General features: G+C 38.0%; 1 protein-coding gene across 2 annotated transcripts in view; it reads left to right on the top strand.

Moving 5' to 3' along the window:
• COPG2 (COPI coat complex subunit gamma 2) overlaps nt 1-22,665 on the top strand; it is a 195,203-nt gene that overhangs the window by 105,239 nt on the left and 67,299 nt on the right. The window contains exons 12-20 of one of the 2 annotated variants that reach the window (XM_053554025.1): nt 1,727-1,915; nt 8,543-8,638; nt 8,929-9,172; nt 11,464-11,539; nt 12,666-12,769; nt 14,186-14,311; nt 15,513-15,575; nt 16,040-16,179; nt 16,854-17,025. In XM_053554025.1, coding sequence (XP_053410000.1) covers nt 1,727-1,915; nt 8,543-8,638; nt 8,929-9,172; nt 11,464-11,539; nt 12,666-12,769; nt 14,186-14,311; nt 15,513-15,575; nt 16,040-16,179; nt 16,854-17,025 — 1,210 coding nt within the window. The remainder of the gene's footprint in view (nt 1-1,726; nt 1,916-8,542; nt 8,639-8,928; nt 9,173-11,463; nt 11,540-12,665; nt 12,770-14,185; nt 14,312-15,512; nt 15,576-16,039; nt 16,180-16,853; nt 17,026-22,665) is intronic. The other variant, XM_053554026.1, reaches the window with a different exon arrangement.

Below are 22,665 nucleotides of genomic sequence, written 5' to 3'. Positions count from 1 at the left end.
GTGTTCACATACGTAATTTTAAATTTTACAGTTAACCACATTAAAAATTGTTAAGGTAAAATTAATTTTGATAATATATTTTTTACCCTAATATATATAAAGCATCATCTCAACATGTAATCACTATTATTAAGAGGTATTTTGACATAGCTCAAGTTTTCAACATCTAGTATATATTTTATATTTGTAGCCTATCTTAATTTGGATTAGCCACCTTTCAAATTTTGAGTAATAACATGTGACTACTGGACAGTGTATGTCAGAGGATACAGTATGGAAATATAGTAAAACTTTTAGATAAAATTTTAGTGTAGTGGCGCACTTCTCATAAGGTACTATCTGATCACAAATCAATTATATGAACAGTGAGAGAAGAGAGCAGCCATGGGAGAATGTGTTGTAGAACAATAGAGAACCGCCACGGGAGGATGCATTATAGAACAATGCACATTCTTGGGGGCAGGACACAACTATAGGATGGACTTTACCTAACAAATGTAATCAGTGTAACATAATTCTTTGTACTGTCAATGAATCCCAAACAATAAAAAATAATAATAAATAAATTTATGGATAGAAAAGAAAAAGAATTGAATGAAATAAAAATTATCCTGAACATTAAAAAAAAAAAAAAGAACAATTCACATTGTATTTTATGTTATTTATTTACTTTTTGTGGGGGACAGAGTCTTAAGCTGTCAGCCTGGGTAGAGTGCCATGGCGTCATCATAGCTCACAGAAACCTCCAGCTCTTCGGGGAAGTGATCCTCTTGCCTCATCTTCTCTATTTTTAGAAGAAACAGGGTCTCACTCTTCCTTAGGCTGATCTCAAACTCATGAGCTCAAGCAGTCCACCTGCCTCAGCCTCTCAGAGTGCTAGGATTACAGGTGTGAGCCATTGCTCCTGACACACATTGTATTTTAAAGAGTTGATATAGGTCCATAATCCTTCATATGTAATCTTGGGGTCAGATGCTGCATATGTCTCATAATTTACTTTTCTGTGAATTTAAAAAAGGTGATATGGTGTTACTCTTATGTACTAACCCCAGTATGTCTGGAGCAACAACCCATCATTAAGACCTCTGAGATAAATTAAGTCTTAAAGTGGTTGCACTTATATCTTGGGGGGTAATATTTTGCTGTTAAATGAATTTTGATGCCAATAACTTTGCTTTGCAGACTGTTTTCAGAATTTAGGTAAGAAATTCTGTACGAACACTGGGATAGGCAGAGAGGTAGAACATCAACCAGAGCAGAAAAGCATAGAATGACAGACCTGCTTAAGTGACCATGAGTAATCCAATTTGGAGTTTACATGTTTAAATGCACAGGTATTTTCTAAGCAATAAGTTCTTAATAGTATGTGCTAAACATTGTTTACCATGCTAGACCCTGTTCTCAGAGATGCTAACATGTAGTAGAGCAAACATACATGGACACACGCGCTATAAGGAAATACAGGCCAACTACAATAAAAAACAGGCTGTGATAATTCTTACGAAGTTTATAGGAGTCTAACAAAAGAGAGTACTATGTTATACTGTGGGAATTAATCGTTTATCAAAAGATATATCATACCTTAGCATTGGGAAACATTTCTCCTTGAAACAGTTACTTTTAATTTGTACTGTACCCTTTGTATTGCCTTATCTTAATTAACGTCTAAGTTCTGGCCTTTATCAAAAGCAATTTATTTTGATTTTTTTTCTTGCCCTTCCACAAGGTGGCAATGAAGCACCCCTCTGCTGTTACTGCATGCAATCTGGATTTAGAAAATTTGATCACGGACTCAAACAGAAGCATTGCTACCCTAGCCATTACTACACTCCTCAAAACAGGAAGTGAGAGCAGTGTGGACAGGCTGATGAAGCAGATATCTTCTTTTGTGTCTGAAATCTCAGATGAGTTCAAGGTAAGAGTTTAAACATGACCAGGTTTTCTCCCAGTCTGTGGCCTATTTATTTACTTAACAGTGATTTTTGAGGAGCAGGAGTTTTTTAATTTTTATGAAGTCCGATTTAGCAGTTTTTTTCTGTCCCATCATTGCTGTGCTTTATCTAAATAATCTTTATCTAATTCCAAGAAATAAAGATATTTTCTTATGTTTTGTTCTAAATGCTTTATAGTTCTAGTTTTATATTTTGGTCTGTGATGCAGCTTGAATTAATGTTTGCATGGTAAATACATTGCTTTTACCATGCTGCTGTCCAGTTATTCCAGCATAATTTGTTGGAAAGACTTCTCTTTTCCCGTTGGAGTGCTTTGGCATTTTCGTCTGAAAAGCAAATAACCATGTAATTGCAGGTATATTTCTGGGCCCCTTACCATGTTACACTGATCCTTTTGTTAATCCATCGCCAGTACAACACTATATTGATGAATGTAGCTTTATGGTACCTCCTAAATGTCAAGTAGTGTGGTCTTCCAACTTTTTCTTTTTTAATATTCCAATTCCTTTGCATTACCAGATAAATTTTAGAATCAGTTTATAAATTGCTGTAAAACAAAGCCTGCTAGGATTATGATTGGGATGATGTTGAATCTATAAATCAAAGTGAGGAGAACTGACATATTAACCGTATTCTTCCAATTCGAGAATATGCTATACCTCTCCCTTTGTTTAGCTGTTTAGTTTCCCTGAGCAATATTTTGTAGTGTTTATTCTAAACATCTTGGACATATTTTGTTGAATTTATATTTGAATATTTCATGCTTGCTGATACCGTACCATTTTACTAAAATTTATATTTTATTGTTTACTGCTAGCATATAAAAAGATACTTTAAAAATAACGTTTCTGTATTAACTTGATATCCTATGACTTTGCTGAATTCCTTTATTGGGTCTAATAGTTGTTTTATGCATTCCTTGGGTTTATCTATATAAATAATTACATTATCTGTGAGTAGAGATAGTTTTACTTCTTTATTTCCAAATCTAAATGCCTTTCCTTTCTTATTCTTGCCTTTTTAAAAATAATAGTTCTTGTACAATATTGAATAGAACTGGTAAGAGCGTGTCAGGTATAAAAGGAGCGATAAATTTCAGTTATAAAATAAAAGTAGACAGATTTTATTGTTTTGTTCTTACTTGACACCTAACCAAATAGTATAACTGGACCCTATTTACTTGTTACTTGGTATATACCTGGACTTGAAAAAAAATTCAGTCATATGTTTTAGTGGACATTTTGAAATCTTCAGAGAACCTTGCCTTGAGAGGTTATGAAGGTCATTTTTGCAAACATTTGTAAAATACACTGGAATGATGGGGAAAGTGATTTCGCTAAGGGTAATGTTTTAGAGCCAAAATTGGCAAACTTTTTCTTTAAAGGGCCATAAAGTAAATATTTAAGACTGGCGTGGTGGCTCATGCCTGTAATTCTAGCACTCTGGGAGGCCAAGGCAGGATTGCTTGAGGTCAGGAATTTAAGACCAACCTGAGTGGCTTGGCGCCTGTAGCACAGTGGTTATGTCGCCAGCCACATACACTGAGGGTGGCGGATTCAAAGCTGGCCTGGGCCAGCTAAACAACAATGACAACTGCAACAAAAAATAGCCAGGTGTTGTGGCAGGTGCCGGTAGACCCAGCTACTTGGGAGGCTGAGGCAAGAGAATTACTTGAGCCCAAGAGTTTAAAGTTGCTGTGAGCTGTGACGCCACGGCACTCTACCGAGGACAACACAGTGAGACTCCATCTGAAAAAAAAAAAAAAGATCAACCTGAGCAACAGTGAGACCACATCTTTACTAAAAATAGAAAACATTAGTCAGGTATGGTGGCACATGCCGGTGGTCCCAGCTATTTGAGAGACAGTTGCAGAAGGATCACTTGAACTCAGGAGTTTGAGGTTGCAGTGAGCTATGATAGTGCCACAGCATTCTAACCAGGGTGACAGAGCAAAACCCTGTCTCAAAAAAAGAAAGAAGTTGAAACCCTTCTTAGGTCTCTGGCTATACACAATAAAAGATACAGATAAGATCAGGCTATAGTTTACTGACTTCAGTTTTAGAAAATTGAAAAGTTTATAGCACAAAAAAAAATTGTTGGTGAAATGTGAAGCAATGGAAATCTTTATATATCCCTCTATATAACTACTTCTGAAAGCAATCCAATATCAGCTAGTAAATTTAAAGATGTGTGTATATTATTTTTTTTAAAAATCTTGCAATTTCATTTTTGAAATCAGGAGATCATTTCAATCATATACATTAAATTTTATAAATGTCACATTGAGCAGGTTGCCGAAGATTGCAATTGATTGTGATAATAGTACAACATGATTATATTTACATAAATACTAAAGAATTAAACAATGGATATTGTATGAAGATATGTACATATGGTATGGTAAACTGAAGAAAAGCAAGAAAATGGTAGATATTTAGGAGAGTGATCATCTCAGGGAAGAAAGCGATGGGGATTTTCAGATAATAGAAATAATCTTTTAAAAAATTGTATGGTAAGGGCAGCACCTGTGGCTCAGTCGGTAAGGCGCTGGCCCCATATACTGAGGGTGGAGGGTTCAAACCCGGCCTGGGCCGAACTGCAACAACAAAAAAATAGCCAGGTGTTGTGGCGGGCGCCTGTAGTCCCAGCTGCTCGGGAGGCTGAGGCAAGAGAATCGCGTAAGCCCAAGAGTTAGAGGTTGCTGTGAGCTGTGTGACGCCATGGCACTCTACCCAAGGGCGGTACAGTGAGACTCTGTCTCTACAGAAAAAAAAAAAAAAAATTGTATGGTAATTACACAGGCTTTTGTTTTTATAATCATTTGCTAAATATATACATATAATAAATAGTATGAAATATGTCATAAGAAAAAAGTAAAAAACAGAATAAAATCATTTTAAGTGGTTAAACTAAACTTTTCTATAATTGGCAATATCTTTTCCTATATCACCAATTTGCCTGGTTTCTTAACCTTATAAAATAAATCCTCACCCAGTTGTGAAACAGTAAGTATGCCATTGAACATTGTCTATGATTTTCTGTAATTTTAAAAATTCTTGTTTTCTATGTCTCACTGTATGGAATTTTATAATAGTGGGTTGTCAACACTATCAGTGTCACTGGATATGCTGCCTTTAGCCCTCTAAAGTTTTTTTTGAAATGTTTTCCCATTCTCTAGAGTCTTCTCAAGATAACTTTGGTGTAAACGTGCATGGTCGTTTAGGAAGGACATAAAGAAATGAAATAGATATTGTTGGGAAGCAAGTTTGAGTAGTCAGGGAGGCATCCTAAGTTGAAGTTACATCAACTATCTTATTACCAAAAAATTACCAAAGTGAATCTATGTAATGATTTGTAGATACTTACTGCTCTCTTCAATCCTTCAGCAAGAATGACTACTATTGCTCTTTTGTTTCTTTTTTGTAGGTTGAGGAAACTATAGCATTGAAAGATGACTGACTTACCCAAAACAACATAGTGAATTGGCAGCAGACTTGAGATCAAAACTCAGGGTTTCTAAGTGCAAACGCATTTCTCACTAAGTGTAGCATTGTGCTTCTTTCTCTCCTGTTTAACATTTCTATATTTATATTCCTTTTTACAGAGGGTCTGGTCAAGACTGCCCTCCTTCCCTGTTTTTATTATCTGCCTTTTTGGACATTTTTGAGTTCAGGTATTGATTATGTTAGTGAAGATAATGTTATTAAAACAGTATAGAATTTCATCAGTTGGATATCTACATGGTAAAAACATGATCTTAACCCCTACCTCACATCATACACAGAGATCCATTCCAAGTGGATTGCATATCTCAATATGAAAAAGAAAAACAATAAATGTTTTATTAGAAAACATAGGAGAACATCATCATGACCTGGAATAAGAAAAATATTTTAAAAATAAGACACAAAATAATTTTCATAAATTGGACCTGGTTAAGGAACTCCCACTTACCAAAAGACATGAAAAGGCAAGCCACAGCATGGGAAATGTTTGCAGTACATGTGAGCTGAGCCTTAAAAGGCTCAATTTGAGAATTTATAAAGAATTCCTACAGATGAAAAAGAAGACAACAAATAATAAAAAACGTCCTAAGTCTAACAACAGATCCTCTGTAAAAAAAGATATACAGGTGGCCATGAATATATGAAAAATTTACAATCATTAAGGAAATACAATTAAAACCATAATGGCAGTTGCTCACCGGAAAAGCTGAAATGGAAAAGTTGTGAGTACCAAGTGTTGGTGAAGATGTGGATAACCAAAACATTCATACACTGCAGATGGGAATTTAAGTTAGTACAGACACTTTGGAAAACTGTTTAGCAGTATCAGCAAAAGCTGAACATAGGCATATCCCACAACCCAGCAACTGCAGTCCTTCAGTGTATGCCTGACAGAAATGCACATAGCTGACTACATCCTCAGACTCCTGGACTCAAAGTAGTCCTCTTGCCTCAGCCTCTCGAGTAGCTGGAACTACAGGTGCATGCCACCAGGCCCAGCTAATTTTTGTATTTTTTGTAGAGGCAGGGTTGCAACTATGTTGCTCAGGCTAGTATAAATGTTTTTTAATCTGTTATATCTTCTAACTAATTATTATTCATATATATGAATATTGTTGGTTTTGTATGTTAATTTTATATCCTGCTACCTTGCTGCACTACTGAGTTAGTTTTATTGATTCTCTGGGTTTTCAGGTATACTATCTTTTGTCATCTGAAAATACAGTTTTGTGTCTTGTCTTTTCCAATTCCTGTTCCTCTAATTATTTTCTCTTATCTAATTGCATTGGCTAATATTTCCAGAATAATGTAAAATAAAAGCAGAGATAGTAGCATCCTGGCATTATTTCTGACCTTAATGAGCATGCCTGTCAGGGTTTCCTGTTAAGTAACATGCTGGCATTAGAATTGAGATAGATATTTCCAAAACATAATTATATATATATATATATATATATTCTTTTTTTAAGAATTTTTATTAGGAAGGGGTTTTAGAGTTTATTAAAGGTTTTCAGCATTTTGGATATAATCATAATTTTTCTCCATTAATATGACAAATTCTATTAATCAGTTTTCTAATACTGAACCTTACTTACATTTCATCATGGTGTGTTATTTCCTTAATGTAATATTGGTATTAGATTCTGTTAGCTAACATATTACTTAGATTTTCATATCAATATTTATAAATGATTTCAGTCTTTACTTTTTCTTTCTGTGCATATATACCATCTTTACACTGTTAGGTATAAGTATCATTACTTCATAGAAAGATTATGGACATTTTCTATATACATAGATTTGGGTTTATCCGATTGTTGGTAGTTCTCATTTCTCCATGAGTCTCTTTGCATTTCTGCACATCTTACAAGTTAGACACTAACTACCTTTTGTTTCCTACCATCCCAACTTTATTCCCTTGGTATATACAAGATATCTTTGAGCCTTAGAAGATAGAGATGTCTTCCTCTAAAGTTAAGGACAGATTTCTGTAATTACAGCCCTTGAAAATGCAAATAGCACTCCCATGGGAACAAAGCAACCATGCTTACTGTCCAATATAATGTTTTCCTTCAGAACAAAGGGAAGGGATGCTCACCGCCCATTGTAAAATACTCAGTTTCTATACCTCAAGGCTCTTATCCCATAATGTAACCTGCTGTGGGTCAAGGTATTATCTGGCTCTCTTTGCACTGCCCTGTTGGTATTGGGGTTCAAGAAACTGACCCCCAAATGGTGATATTCTAGCTACTGCTATTGCACTGAGTAATTAACACATTTACTACTGCGTGAGTGTTATTTAACTTAGCTAGTTTTGAGCCTGGCGCCTCATGAAGCGTATAAAGCTTCCATATCTCTTGACCTAATAAAACACCATGGCCCCAAGGAAAAAAATTTTTTTTCTAGTGTGACAGTCAATGTGTTAATTGTCTTTTCTTCATCTCTAAGCCAGGAATCTTATGTGTTCTACTAGCCAGGAGTCTCATGTGTTCTAACAGCACCCATGAAATGTGGCAGATTAACTTGTTAATAGGGTAAAATCTCAAACCCTTCACATTCCTTGACACTAGTCTTTAATGTTATAGTAAAATTCCCCTAGAAACCATTTTGTGAAGTAGTTCCTTGATAACTTTCTCTATTTCTCCTATGGAAATCAATGTGTTCAAGCTTTTTGCCTTTACAGTTCACTTTAAAATGTGTATGTGATGGTCTCAGCGCCCGTAGCACAATGGTTGTGGCGCTGGCCATCTGCACTGAGGCTGGTGGATTTGAACCTGGCCCAGGCCAGCTAAACAACAGTGACAACTGCAAAAACAAACAAAGATAAAATAAAATGTGTGTGTGCCTATTTGTTTGAGGCGGAGAGATGGGATGTCTTGAATGAACTCCATTTTGCATTGCTTTTTTCTTTGAAGTCTCCTTGCTTACTTTCACAAAGAACCATTATTGTCTTAGCTTGTTGTAAATAAGAGGGAAAGCATGCTTAGTAACTGAAGTTATAAAGATGAATGTCCTGAGTTTGTTTCCTGCGAGTAGTGTTACATAGTGATGATAAAGGTGAATCTTCTGTTTGTTTTTCTACAGGTTGTGGTTGTACAGGCTATTAGTGCTCTATGTCAGAAATACCCTCGAAAGCACAGCGTCATGATGACCTTCCTCTCTAACATGCTCCGAGATGATGTAGGTAGACTACTTTTTAATCATACAAAATTGCTTTTCTTTAATGATTGCCATTAAATAGCATTGTGTTTTAAGCTTTGACTTCTTTATCATATCAGTGTGTACATAAGTCTGGTTCCTGTCTTAATACTAAACATGCTATTGCTTTGCTTTCCTACTTGGAGGAAAAAATACTTGTTCTTTCATAAAGGGCAGGAAATGAAATTTGAATATTATAAGCATGAGTCTTGAAGCTTTTCTCCAAAAAATGTCCTTAGAGTGAATGGCAGTTTTATCTTCTCTTTTGCCAGGGAGGCTTTGAATATAAGCGGGCCATTGTGGACTGCATAATCAGCATTGTGGAAGAGAACCCTGAGAGTAAAGAAGCAGGTCTAGCCCACCTTTGTGAATTCATTGAAGACTGTGAACACACTGTTCTGGCTACTAAGATTTTACACTTGTTGGGCAAAGAGGGCCCCAGAACACCTGTCCCCTCCAAGTATATCCGCTTTATTTTTAACAGGGTCGTCCTGGAGAATGAAGCTGTCAGAGCTGGTGAGTCATTGGGACATGGATAGTGATGTATCAAAAGAACTGCTGATCTTTTGAAATGTACAACTCAAGAGGGTGGTAATGAATTTGGAAAATGAAGTTGCAAGATCTGTTAGAATGGTAGAATCTCAGAGCATACTAGAACTCAGGTGTATAGCTCTTTCTTTGTATTCCAGTTTCTATCCTCATTTTTGCCTTATGTTAGAGACAACCCTTGCCTTTCAGTATGATAGGAATACTGTGATGGATCATCTGTTTTTTCAGAGTTACAGCCATACATACATGTATGACTGTAGAATTTGTATGTATGTGTGTCTATATATTTTTAAGTGATTCTTTCCTCTATAATCTTTCTTTCCCCTTTGTGTATGAACAGGTCCAAATTTCTCCTGTTAAAAATGTAAATCTTCCTCTTAGCCTTCATCTCTCACTACCTGCTGACTTTACCTTTCTTCCCCTCTGAGATAAACTTAAAGTAGCCATTATTAGCTGCCAGCATGAATTCATTTTCCATTTTCTCTTCAACTCAATATAATCTAGCTGTCTCCTTAAAAATCCTCTGACACCGTTTTTATAAAAAATTACTTACAAATTAATTGGGAAATCAAGTCAGACATTAATGTTCTTTGTTTACTGCTTTGTCAGTTTCATGTATTGTTGACTAAACACTTGAAAAACCTTCTACCCTTGGTTTCCATGATAGTGTGCATTTTTCCATCACTCCTCACTTTTATTTATAGTTTCTTTTCCAAGACTCATTCCTTAAAATATTATTTCTCTGTAGGGTTTTGTCTCCTCAATGTACACATTCTTCCTAGCTCTCAGAGGTCTACTGATAGGTTGTGATAATCCAGTCATATTCCTTCCTGAACTTGTATGTCAACTACCTAAGGTACTTCACATTCAACCTGAAATTCAAACTAACCCAAAATGAAATCTTCACCTGTATCATCCACTCAGTTGTAAAGATAGAAACTTTTACACCTCCCATCTGTTCTTTTTTTTTTGTAGAGACAGAGTCTCACTTTACTGCGCTTGGTAGAGTGCCGTGGCGTCACATGGCTCACAGCAATCTCCAGCTCTTGGGCTTACGTGATTCTCCTGCCTCAGCCTCCCGAGCAGCTGGGACTACAGGCGCCCACCACAACGCCCGGCTATTTTTTTGTTGCAGTTTGGCCGGGGCTGGGTTTGAACCCTCCACCCTTGGTATATGGGGCCGGCGCCCTACTCACTGAGCCACAGGCGCCGCCTTCCCATCTGTTCTTAAGTAAGGTGCTGTCAATTCTGCCCCCTTAATATTTATTCAGTCTTTTATATTTTCAGGGGTACTTATTTAGGCTTTTATCCATTTAAGATTCCTAACTAGACTGTTTCTAGACTCACACATATCCAGTTTATACTCCACACTCTGCTAAAAAATGGTCTTTCCAATTGATAAATGTCTCCCATTTATCCTTTAGTAAGTCTGAAGTTAAAAAACACCCTGTTTTTGCTTTATCTCTAGTCTTTTCTTGCTGTCTAGCGTGGGTGCTGTGTTCAGTCTTGCTGAACTGTGCTCAGTACGACACTGTGTCTCTCCTCTAGGCAGAGGGCATTTGTACTTGTTATTCTCGTTGCCTCTGTTACTCTTTTCCTGCCTTTTCTCTCGAGCTCATTCTACTTGTTCTTCAAATTTTAGCTTAAGTAGTAAATGTCAACTCCTTGTCTTACTTCTCTATGACCACTTCAGACTTTAGTTCCTTTTTCTGTTCTCAGATAGCATCCTGGATATGTTACAGTTCTACCGTGGACTTACTAAATTATAATTATCTCTTATCTGTCTTTCCCACTAAAGTGTAACTCCTGAGATCAGGGACCTTGTCTTTTATCTACCTCTAGCACCTAGCACAATTCCTGACTAAAGTTTGGTGAGCAGCGAATCTTTGTTGAATCCAAGGGATTTTAATAATAGAATTTCTTTTTATGCTTAAGATTAGAACTTAATCACATCAGTATGATATAGTATAAGGGGTTGTGGCAGGTTGAAGATAATGACTTATAAAACCTATATGATTCTTTTCCCTTACTTCATGGACGATTTTCCTATTCAGATTTTTTTGGGTACTCTAGAATTCTATTTATGCTTAAATGTGTGAAAGAAATAAGACCAGAGCCACTCAATAAAACAAAAGAGTTTATCTCCACTGAACATGGGGAAACTTCTGTAATTTTTTTTAACTTCTCTAATTTTTAAAAAAATGATTATTGCTTAATTCTGAGTAACCAATATTTATACTGTTTTTTCTTCATTATAGCTGCTGTGAGTGCTTTGGCTAAATTTGGAGCTCAGAATGAGAGTCTTCTCCCAAGCATTCTTGTACTCTTACAAAGGTAAGCAAAAGAGTGTCTTTTATTTTTAAAATGAGAATTCTATATGGTTAAATAGCAAAATCTTTATTGTGCCATATTGGTTGCACTACAGGACCTAAGATAAGATAGAGCTGCTGATGGAGTAAGTCAGGGGCAAATAGCATTTTCTTTCTCTTTCTAGTAATTATGTATGTGCTACATACATGTAACATTTGACTTTATATTTCTCTTAATTTAATTTTGAGAAAATGACTTAAATATTATACATATATCTCAATTTGTACAATAGGAGCTAACTTAAAAAAGATCTTAGGCAATTCACTATGCAGAGTTGAAAATACTACCCTGTTTTCCCGAAAATAAGACCTACTTACAGGAAAGATAAGATGTCCCCTGAAAATAAGACCTAGCGCATCTTTGGGAGCACACCTTAAAATAAAGTGTCTTAAAATAAAGACACTGTCTCATTTTCGGGGAAACAGGGTAGCTATTCATGGTCTCCATAACTCCCTATTTGATGAGGATTGCATCTTGTAATTGAAGCAGATAAATTACAAGCCAAAGGTTGGCTGGTTTAAATCAAACAAATTTCCGTTTGAGTAATAACAATGCCTGGATTCTGAATGCTATTTATCTTTTTAGTATCCTTGGAAAGTATCATATTCCCATTTCTTAATTGTGGAGGCATGTTAAGTACTCATCAAGGTCACGCAGTTTACAGATGCAAGAATAGACTCTGCTATTTATTGTGTTCTTCCTAGTTATAGTCTTACTTTTTAAGGCAAGTATAAAACAAAGTATTTTGAAGAAGAGAAAGACTTTCAGAGTAAGAAAGCTTACAGGATACATTCACCATAGACAGCAAACAGGCCTCCATTGCCAAGGAAGTAGGCAGAGAGGCCTCTTCCTAGTTATTTTTAATGCCAACTTATATAATGCTTCTGATTCACAATAACAATATGTCTTTAGTCATTCCTAATTGTACCTAAGATCTGTGGACACTTTAGGAGCCACTGTTCACTGCTGTTGAACTCTTTTACAAAGGTGGTACCAAAATGACCTGAACTATATCCTTTAGGTTTGATGGTAAAGCTATGGGGAAATCTTTGGGGTACTGTGAGGTGCTTATTCTGTTTCCTCTGGACAGGTGTATGATGGATACCGATGATGAGGTGCGGGACAGAGCTACCTTCTATTTAAATGTGCTGCAACAGAGGCAGATGGCACTGAATGCTACATATATCTTCAATGGTCAGTGAGAGCCAAGAATATAGACAGATATACTTTTGTTCTCCAAATGGTGTCTCAGAAGCATTATTTCATGATGGTTTGCATATCAGCTAACTTCACTAGGCAAATGCTTGGTTTTTATCTTTGAATGCAGTCCTATTTCTGGGGAAACCTGTGTTCATAGGATATTTTCTAAATTTGATAATGTCAATTCCTGTACAATAATCTATAATAATATATTTCTTAAAGCATATGTGATCCCTTGGGTGGTACCTATGGCTCAGTGAGTAGGGCGCCGGCCCCATATACTGACGGTGGAGGGTTCAAACCCAGCCCCGACCAAACTGCAACAAAATAATAACTGGGCATTCTGGTGGGCGCCTGTAGTCCCAGCTACTTGGGAGGCTGAGGCAGGAGAATCACCTAAGCCCAAGAGCTGGAGGTTGCTGTGAGCTGTGACACTACAGCACTCTACCGAGGGCAATAAAGTCAGACTCTTGTCTCTAAAAAAAAAAAAGCATATGAGATTCCAGAGTATTGCTTATTTCTGGTTCTCCATGAACTCTGTCTTGGATGGGTTTACCTTTTTTCCCTTTTCTTACACTGTCATTGTTCCCAAATGGCTAAGTTCCTTTCTTTACTGGGAAGTATTTACATTTTGTTAAAAATTATTGGTTCGGCACCTGTAGCTCAAGTGGCTAGGGTGCCAGCCACATACACTAGAGCTGGTGGGTTTGAATCCAGCCTGGGCCTGCCAAACAACAATGACAGCTACAACCAAAAAATAGCTGGGTGTTGTGGCGGACGCCTGCAGTTCCAGCTACTTGGGAGGCTGAGGCAAGAGAATCACTTAAGCCCAAGAGTTTGAGGTTGCTGTGAGCTGTGATGCTACGGCACTCTACCCAGGGCGACAGCTTGAGACTCTGACTCAAAAAAAAAAAATTGTTATGCTCTGCTTCCATGTTTGCTTGAATGAGATGTCAATTTATTTTTATAAGGAAGTTTTATATAATAGATCTCATTTTTTGTTTTTATTTATTATTATTTTTTATTGTTTGAGATTCATCGAGGGTACAAAGAATTATGTTATACTGATTGCATCTGTTAGATAAAGTCCCTCTTACAATTGTGTCCTGTCCCCAAGAGGTGTGCCATACACCATGACCCCATTCCCCCTCCCCACTTGCCCATTCCCCTATCCCGCCTTGTATTAGTTCATCTACTGCCTTCGTGTTAGAATAGAGTACATTGGATTCTTACTTACTCCATTCTTGTGATGTTTTACTAAGAAGAATGTTTGATTACTTAGGCTATAAAGTTTGTGGTTATATTTTTCTCTTCCTTCAGAAAGCTTAGATAAATATTACAAATCTGGGCCTGTCTGGATCATTGGATTGGCAAGAAGTTATAATGCTGAGATTTCTCTGTGTTATACAGGTCTGACAGTCTCTGTACCAGGGATGGAAAAAGCTTTACACCAGTACACACTGGAACCTTCAGAAAAACCCTTTGACATGAAATCAGTTCCTCTTGCAATGGCTCCTGTCTTTGAACAGAAAGCGGGTAATGGGAGCAGTTAACAACTATCAGTTTTTCGATGAACAAATAGTTTTGTAAAACTAAAAAAATACGGAAAACTAGAAAAAATTATACAATTTTCTCTAATATTTATTTAATCATCAGTCCTTCTAAATCTTTTAGATACAAGATACATGATATTTCTATAGGAGTTTTTTTAATATGCTAGTTTTTGCATAGAAGCAAGAAAATAAAATGTGTCCCCAGATGAAAGCTTTTTCTTTTCTTTTTTTTTTTTTTTATCTACAGTTTTGTTGCATCTGTAATTAGGTGCCACTGTTTATTTCAGGGCACTAATAGGGCTGCCACCTCGTATTTTAATTTCTGAAGTTGGTAATTTCTAAGTTACTTAATTTTGCTGTTGGAGGTTTGTCTTAGAAAAATGCATGGGATAGGATCATAAAAATATTCCCAACAAATATGTATCTTTAAAACTCAAAAAAAGAAAAAAGGAATAAAATAAAGTCTTTAATGGTTAGAGCACAAAGCAAGGGAATAAAAGAACTTGTGCTTAATTTTCAGCATTTTCAGTTTTTCTGTTGATACCATATAAGTGATTTTTCCTATTTCAATCATGAGAAGATTTGTTTTATAAAGGCCGGGCACAGTGGACTTTTGCACTCTGGGATGCCAAGGCTGGTGGACTGCCTGAGCTCAGGAGTTTGAGACCAGCCTGAGCAAGAGCAAGACCCTGTCTTTACTGAAAAAAAAAAAAAAGAAAGAAAAACTAGTTAGGCATCGTGGTGGGCTAGTAGTCCCAGCTACTCAGAAGGCTATTGTTCAAGCTACTCAGGAGGCTGAGGCAGGAGGATCTCTTGAGCCCAAGAGTTTGAGTTTGCTGAGCCTATGACACCATGGCACTCTGCACCAGGGGGTAACAGAGTGAAACTCTTGTCCAAGATTGTTTTATGAAATATTCTTCCTTTTCTGAGTGATTTTTTATACATGCTTGTTTATTCAAAGCAAATTCTGTATTTTTAGGCTTGCTTTATTATTATACAGTATATGTTCACTAAATTTTAATTTGAGTGCCTACCACCAAAGTGACAGAGAGCCTATTGGTGTGGTTTGACAGTAGCTCATTATATATCTAACTAGAAGTTTCTGCCTTCATTTCTTTCTGTGTGCATTGTTAGCTTGCTAGTGGGAGGGAAGCTCACTTAATTTCTCTTATCTGTCTTTGTAGAAATCACACTTGTGGCTACTAAGCCAGAGAAATTGGCTCCTTCCAGGCAAGAAATTTTCCAAGGTATGAGGATGTGATGGTAGGAAGAGTGATCTTTCCCCTAGACATTGTAAATGTAATAAAGTCTACTACTTTTATCAGTTTGACTAATTATCAGTACAGGAAATATTTGTATGGCTAAAGATCATAGTTTATATTTGCTAAGTCTACCCAAGTCCATGGAACTTTCCAAATTCCAGTTGCAACTGCAACAACTGGGATTGTTCTTATCTGTATCTTATTGGTTAATAGGAAACTCAAATTCTAAAAGATTAGGAATTTAGGTTTTGTTTTTTTTTTACTTTTTGTAATTCAGTATATAAACTTGCTTACAAAAGTTGCTTACTTGCTTAAATTATTTTGTGAAATAATTTTCACAAAAGCTTGGGGACTTATTACGTATTTCACTATTAGAAATTAAAACATTTTAGGCATCCAGAGTAAAGTCTTTATCTTTATCATATGTTTCTTTTCTTTTTTCTTGATAGAACAATTGGCTGCCATTCCTGAGTTTATGACCCTAGGATCCTTGTTCAAGTCTTCTGAGCCTGTTCAACTTACAGAAGCAGAGACAGAATATTTTGTTAGATGTATCAAGCACATTTTTACCAATCACATTGTGTTTCAGGTGAGATAAGTGTCCTTGGCTCCTGTAGGGACTTAGTATAAACTAATATATGCTTTGGGACAAGTATCAGTTTACCTTTAGCTTGTGATTCTAGGGTTTTTTTGTTTTCTTTTTCAGTTTTTGGCTGGGGCCAGGTTTGAACCTGCCACCTCCAGTGTATGGGGCTGGCGCCCTACTCCTTGAGCCACAGGTGCCGTCTCTAGTTTTTTTCTTTTTTCTTTTTTTGTTTGTTTGTTTGTTTTTTAATAGAGAATTAATTTGGCAGAATTTCTGGTTTTCTTTCCTATCACCAGAGCTATAGAGATCCCTTCGTATGATGGGTAACTTTTGATGGTTACAATCTAAAAAGACATAAAACTGAAATTTCTGAAGAAGTTGGACGACAAAGTATAACTTATTTTTAAAAATGGTCATTCAACATCAGAGTAAATTAAGTGGTTTCAAAGAGATTAGATTTGACAGAAGACTTTTGCCATCTTCTTTGGTAGAGCAATTTCAGAAAAGAGAAAAAAAATGATGAGTAACACAAACAAAAAGACCTCAAGAGTAAGGCTATCTTTGTTGCCTACGGAAAAATCTTAGGAGAACTACAGGTTTGGATTAAGAGTGGGAAGGAACAACTTACTTGAAAACGTTTTTTTATCCTTCACAACTTTTTCATTTGCTGTTTTCAGTTTGACTGTACCAATACTCTCAATGACCAGCTACTGGAGAAAGTAACAGTGCAAATGGAGCCATCGGATTCCCATGAAGTGCTGTGTTCTATCCCAGCCCCCAGCCTTCCTTATAACCAGCCAGGAATATGTTACACTCTCGTTCGTTTGCCTGATGATGGCCCTACAGCAGGTACTAAGCCACAGAAGGGAGTAGATACATGATTAAGGATGTATTACCTCTGAGCTCTTCAAATGTATGTGCAAATGTTCAGGGTTTAAGATTGTGGTTATTTTCTAGAATTTAATGTAATAATAATGATTGTGTGCAGGGGTGTATTTTTAAAACTGGTTAGTGCTGCAGAAATATTAATTTTAAAACTAGGCCTCTGAGTGAAATTTGCTTGACATTCAATCTGAAAGAAGGTGAATGTGTACAGTGGTAGCCTGAAAAGGAACTTAGGCTTTTTGTTGGAACAATGTATGTAAGGTCTTCTATGAAGAAGATATTTTAAAATACATCATTTTGAAGATCATGTGGCATAGGCTGGTGTCTTGAGAGTATTATATCTCAGCTTAATGAATGGCTTAGCCAACCATGTGTTTCCACATTTGAGAAAGGGCTCTGTTCGACATATAAGCAGTCTTTGGGGAGGGGGGGATAGACCCTAAAAGAGAGCCGACTGCTTATGTTAATAGTAGTACTTACAAATTTGGAGATTTGGAAAGGTCTTGTGACCTATCACTTGTGGATGTCAAGTGTTTGTTATAACTTGATTTCTTTCCCCCATTTTCCTACCTGAGTTCCTCTTCCCATATTCACTGTAGAAAACTCACAACTGTTACCTTGTTTTCACAGAAATAAGCACACACATCACATTTATGTTTTGCACAAGTTTTATTACTAGTAAGTACAGGAAAACAGAGTTTAACATAATTAACAAATATTGGGGAAGTTACAGAGTTAAAAGAAATCATAAAGGTACTAATAAAGTTATCCCTGGTCATCATTCATTCACATCGCGGGCTTAACCTGCTTTCTTTTAGTCCTTCTCCTAATTCCCTTCTTACATGTTGGTTCCTGGGAGCCCCTGCCCAATCTTATCTGTGTTGGGTGGTAGACCAGGCTACTCAGACTCTAGCACGAGGTAGATTCAAGTTGGCACCACTGCTGGGTCTGAATCCCAGGTTATTCCCTCTGGCCCTAAGTGGACCTCAACTTCTGTTCTCTAGCCACCCTGGATCCATAAATCCTTGAATAGGAAGGCACTTTCCTTTTAGGCCTCCAACATTTCTCCTTTGAGCTCTAGGCCATCTGGCTTATTAATGTCTGATTTCCTCTTTTATCCTTTTGTGAGTTTTCTCTAGTTGCATTTCCTAGTAGCTTCACTTTATTTCCTGGTCTGTTTTTCTCTCTAGTTAGATTTGTGTGAAGTGTATCCACTAGCCAGTAATTAACCTGACTGTACTCTCAAATAAAGCTAGTTTTATATGCTCTTGTTCTAAACTAGTATCTGGCCCAAGTCTTTTTTTTTTTTTTCCTGGCCCCCGTCTTAATGTGGCCCTGTAGCTTCAGGCATTGTCTTGAGAGACTCTGCACTTTGTCAGTTTTTTTCTGGTAGCCATCTCACCTTGTTTCAAAATTCTTCCCCCATTGTACTTCTTCCCAACTTTCCATTTTTTAAGTTATGCCGGATATCATTACTTTATGACTTAATTTCGGAGAGAACTGAAATGCTCAATCCATAGAATAATCAAGCTCTTCTCAATTGAGAATACTAGCTCTTCCCACTTCCTCAAGTTCATTTTTGATAACTGATAAAATAACAAGGTGCGTCAAATCCCAGGTAGCAGTCTTAACACAATCCAATAAGTAAATTTTACAATTACCAAAATATACAAAGCAGCAATATTGAAATTACATATAGTACAGGAAAACAACAACAACAAAACATTTCCACAAGAGAGGAAGAAGGAAAGGCTTTCTCAACTCTCTTCACTAAGGAGTTCATTTCTTTCTTTTCTTTTTCTTTTTTTGCAGTTTTTGGCCGGGGGCTGGGTTTGAACCCACCACCTCCGGTATATGTGGCCAGTGCCCTACTCTTTTGAGCCACAGGTGCCACCCAGGAGTTCATTTCTTTTTAAATCATAGATCTTACAGAGTATCCCACAAATTTTTGGTCTGCTGGCTGTGGACTATTTTGCTTGATGGTTTGTTTCATTTTTGTTTATAAAAAAATTCGACATTTAGATAATTCTTTCTTTTTCATTAAACTCAAAGAGTTTCCAAATTAGTGCTAGAATATAGTTGTAAATTATGGTCAATGCATCCTGGAGAAAAGAAAAGTAATCCTGTCTCAATACTTGGATTTAAAAATTTTGTTAGTAGTCAACTTATATTTTATTCAACACACATTTGCTTAAAAACAAACTCCTTTCTATTTAGTTTTTGTCAGAAACTCTCAAAATTTTAATCTATGGCCAATCCCAAGCCCTTTGCTATACAATCTTTCAGAAGTGAAATACCAGGGCATAGATGGTAATAAGAGTTTTACCCGTTCTTTCCTTTTTGCATGTTTCAATAGCAGATAGTCCACATTTTACGGGTCTGTGCATCACTTCTATGTGTATCATATTAGAAAAGTATTTTTCCCTTATCATCACAGGGAGAAAAATAGAAATTCTTGGTTGTAATTTCCCTCAAGTTGAAAACAAAATAGAAAGTAATATAGTTTTATAGACAGAAGGGAATTTAAATTCTGGCTCTGCTGCATACTGACTGTGTGATCTTGGACAAGTTATTTGATCTCTTAAGATTGCTATAAGGATGAAATGAAGTCAGTCCTTACCATGGTGCCAGACACATAGTAAATAATAAATAGAAGATATTATTACTAATTCTGGACTTCTCCACCTTCTCTCTTTATCTCCTTTAAAATCAACTCAAAGGAGAAAGTGAATGTATACAGTGGTAGCCTGAAAAAGAACTTAGGCTTTTTGTTGGAACACTTCAAAAGACATATACCCTCCAATCTCTTCCAAAAGTTGTTCATAAATTATTCTTTTCTTGGTGCTATCTTTAAACTTTCCCACTGCCCTATGTTTTAATCAATCCTATCTGAAAAAAATTGCTGCAACCCACCATTAAGATATTACCTTAACACTTCCCAAAGCTTGGACAATTCCTTCAAAGAGTTATTGACATGAGTCTCAATTTAATTAGTCCTGGTTTCATCCTCCAAGAATTTCTCCTTTACCCCCCAAATTTTAGAATAGCCTCCAAGGAAACATTCCTTCTTAGCATCCATTCTCATTCAGTAACTTTCTTTCCTCTGAATATTTATTATACCACTAACCACATATATGACATTCCACTAACTGTTCCACTACCATTCCAATCCCTATATTACTTTTTTATTGCACTATCAAGCCTTATTCTATACTTCTCATCATCTAGAACCATGTCAACAAAGGTAAGTAATTTATTTCAAAACAGTCTTCACTAGAAAATACCCACACTCTGAAATACATTAACAATACATGTATGGCAGTTTCTTTCCGCTGATGTTCATTAGGAATATTGCTGCCATATAATCATTCTTAATTCTTTCCTACATAATTCAGGTTTAAACTTCCTGCCTATACTTCCTTAAAGTGCCATCTTCCTCGATTTAAGGGTCTGCCAGGATTCTCAGTCTGAGATCTTGTTATATACCTCCTTCCCTTCTGCCGGTCCTGAAACTCACTGAGCTGTCTATCACTTTTTCAAGCCAGTTTCTGCCCCTATTTAATGTTCCTTTTTGACCCTAGCATCATCTATGTCCCTAATCTTTATTGTTTACTTAAATGACACCATCGCTACAGAATGGTGTATGTGTATCTAAAGCATACCCACTCATTTACACCTTGTGCCATAGAAAAGTACTTCTGTGGGTACAAGCCAGACGTCTTTCGCTATCACTGAAATGGATTCATACTGTGAGCATATATGACCTTCCTCCTTGGATACACACCTAAATCTGTGCCTCTCTAAAGTAGCGAACTACTACTCACCTGCATCCTTAGTCCTTAAAAGTACTGAATTTTCAAGGATTGCTAACAAGCTCTCTTTGCACTCTCCAAAAATTGATCTCTATATGACCATTTCTTCTTTTCACGACCCATTCCTGAAGAGATTATCTGACAAAGCTTTAAAGAAGCCAGTGAATTCCCTACTGGCCACGGCCCAGCCCATGACAACTCCACGAGGTCTCTCTCCTCTCATGTGCCTCCTGTCCGTCTCCTTTCCGCTCACCTTCCCTCACTCAACTCGAGCTCCATTGTGCCCCTTCCAATTACTGACCAACTCCAGTCCCTTTTTGAACACTTCATGTGAATTTCAACTCGAAGGGACCATACCGTGGGGTTACTTCCTCGAGATGGTCTTGGCTGAGACCCCTCACGTCAGCCACATACATCCTTCATCCCCTGCGACCTGCAAGTGGATCAAACGACTCATGACTCTTGCACTTGAGGTCTACGCTGTTCCACACCTGGCCTCAGCGATGCCATCAGTGCCATTATTCCACTATTCCGTGTCCCTAACAGGCCTCACAGCGTCCATCTCATGTCTCCCTACCTTGTTGCTTCCACTATTTTGCGGACAGTCCTCAGCTCTCCTCGGGCCGCTGTGCTTTCCTTCCCTCCAGTCCCTCATCACCTCAGCGTGGCTTTCATGGACAGCTTGTTTCCCAGCATTTTCCAGGTGTCCTGACGTCCAGACCCTCCTTTCTCACTGGCCTCCTCTCTTTCATTCCAAGCTTGTCTTACCCACCCATCCTTTGTCCTCTGTGGGCTTCCTCATGCACTTTCGCCCTTGCGGGGCAAAGTCCCTGGATTCTGAGCCTCCACTCATCCTCCGTGGGGTGCCATGCCTGCCTTGGAGCTGCGCATTCTCCGGTCATCTCACCAGCCTCTCGTCTCTGAGCTGCTGCTCCTTCCCCTTCTGCTGACCCACTGGACCACATCTCCTTCCAGCTGCTCTCCTGTGTGCTGCACACTCCTCACCTTCTCTCACTCCTGGCCCAGGCTGCTCATTTCTGCTCTTCCCTCCTGTGCCCCACTGCAGGCCACGGTCTGACCTTCACCACCCGTGTTCCTTCACCTAGCGTCAGCTGCATCCAGTAGCCTTCTGCACGTTCGGAGGTCCAACCTTCTTCACTGGCACCCACTGCCCCCCACTTGCAATCGTTTTTCTGTCACCCAGACCTTCCCAAACCCACGCCCTGTACGCAGGAGTCCACATCCACGTTCTCTGGCCCAGCCTACATGTCCCTTCAACTACCACACAGCCGGGGCTCCCTTGCCCCTCCTGCTCCCTTTCACAGACATTCTGCCCCAGTCCTGGGACAACACTCTCAGGAGCATGTGACCCTGGTACACCCCTCTTCTTGCTCCACCACAGCCCTTCTGCCTCTAGCAGTCACTATAGCCCCTGCAGCTGCCTGCCCAAGTTCCTGTCACACCGGTGTGTAGTGCACACGGTCTCAGCCAGACTCCCCTGTACTGCCTGAGAGCTCATTGTCCTGGGCCCTCTTGGCCAGGCCCGCATTCCCCTTCCCACTCCCTGCCACCCAGCTCTTGTCCACATGGTATCTTTCCCCGCTCTCTCCATCCCCCTCCTCCCCCTCCTTCCCAGTGGACAGCATAGCCAGTGTTCTCTGCTGCCACCCATGCACCCGGCCTCTGGTGTCCCGCACCTACCACTCTCTGCCTCCCTCCTCAACCTCAGACCTCAACTCTGGTACCTTGGCCTGGTGCCCCACTTCCTACCTTTGGCCACACATCCCAACAC

This window comes from Nycticebus coucang, chromosome 11 (genome assembly GCF_027406575.1).
Source record: "Nycticebus coucang isolate mNycCou1 chromosome 11, mNycCou1.pri, whole genome shotgun sequence".
Lineage (NCBI taxonomy): Eukaryota > Metazoa > Chordata > Mammalia > Primates > Lorisidae > Nycticebus > Nycticebus coucang.
The sequence above is the reverse complement of the archived record's forward strand: the minus strand, read 5'-3'. Positions and strand labels throughout refer to the sequence as shown.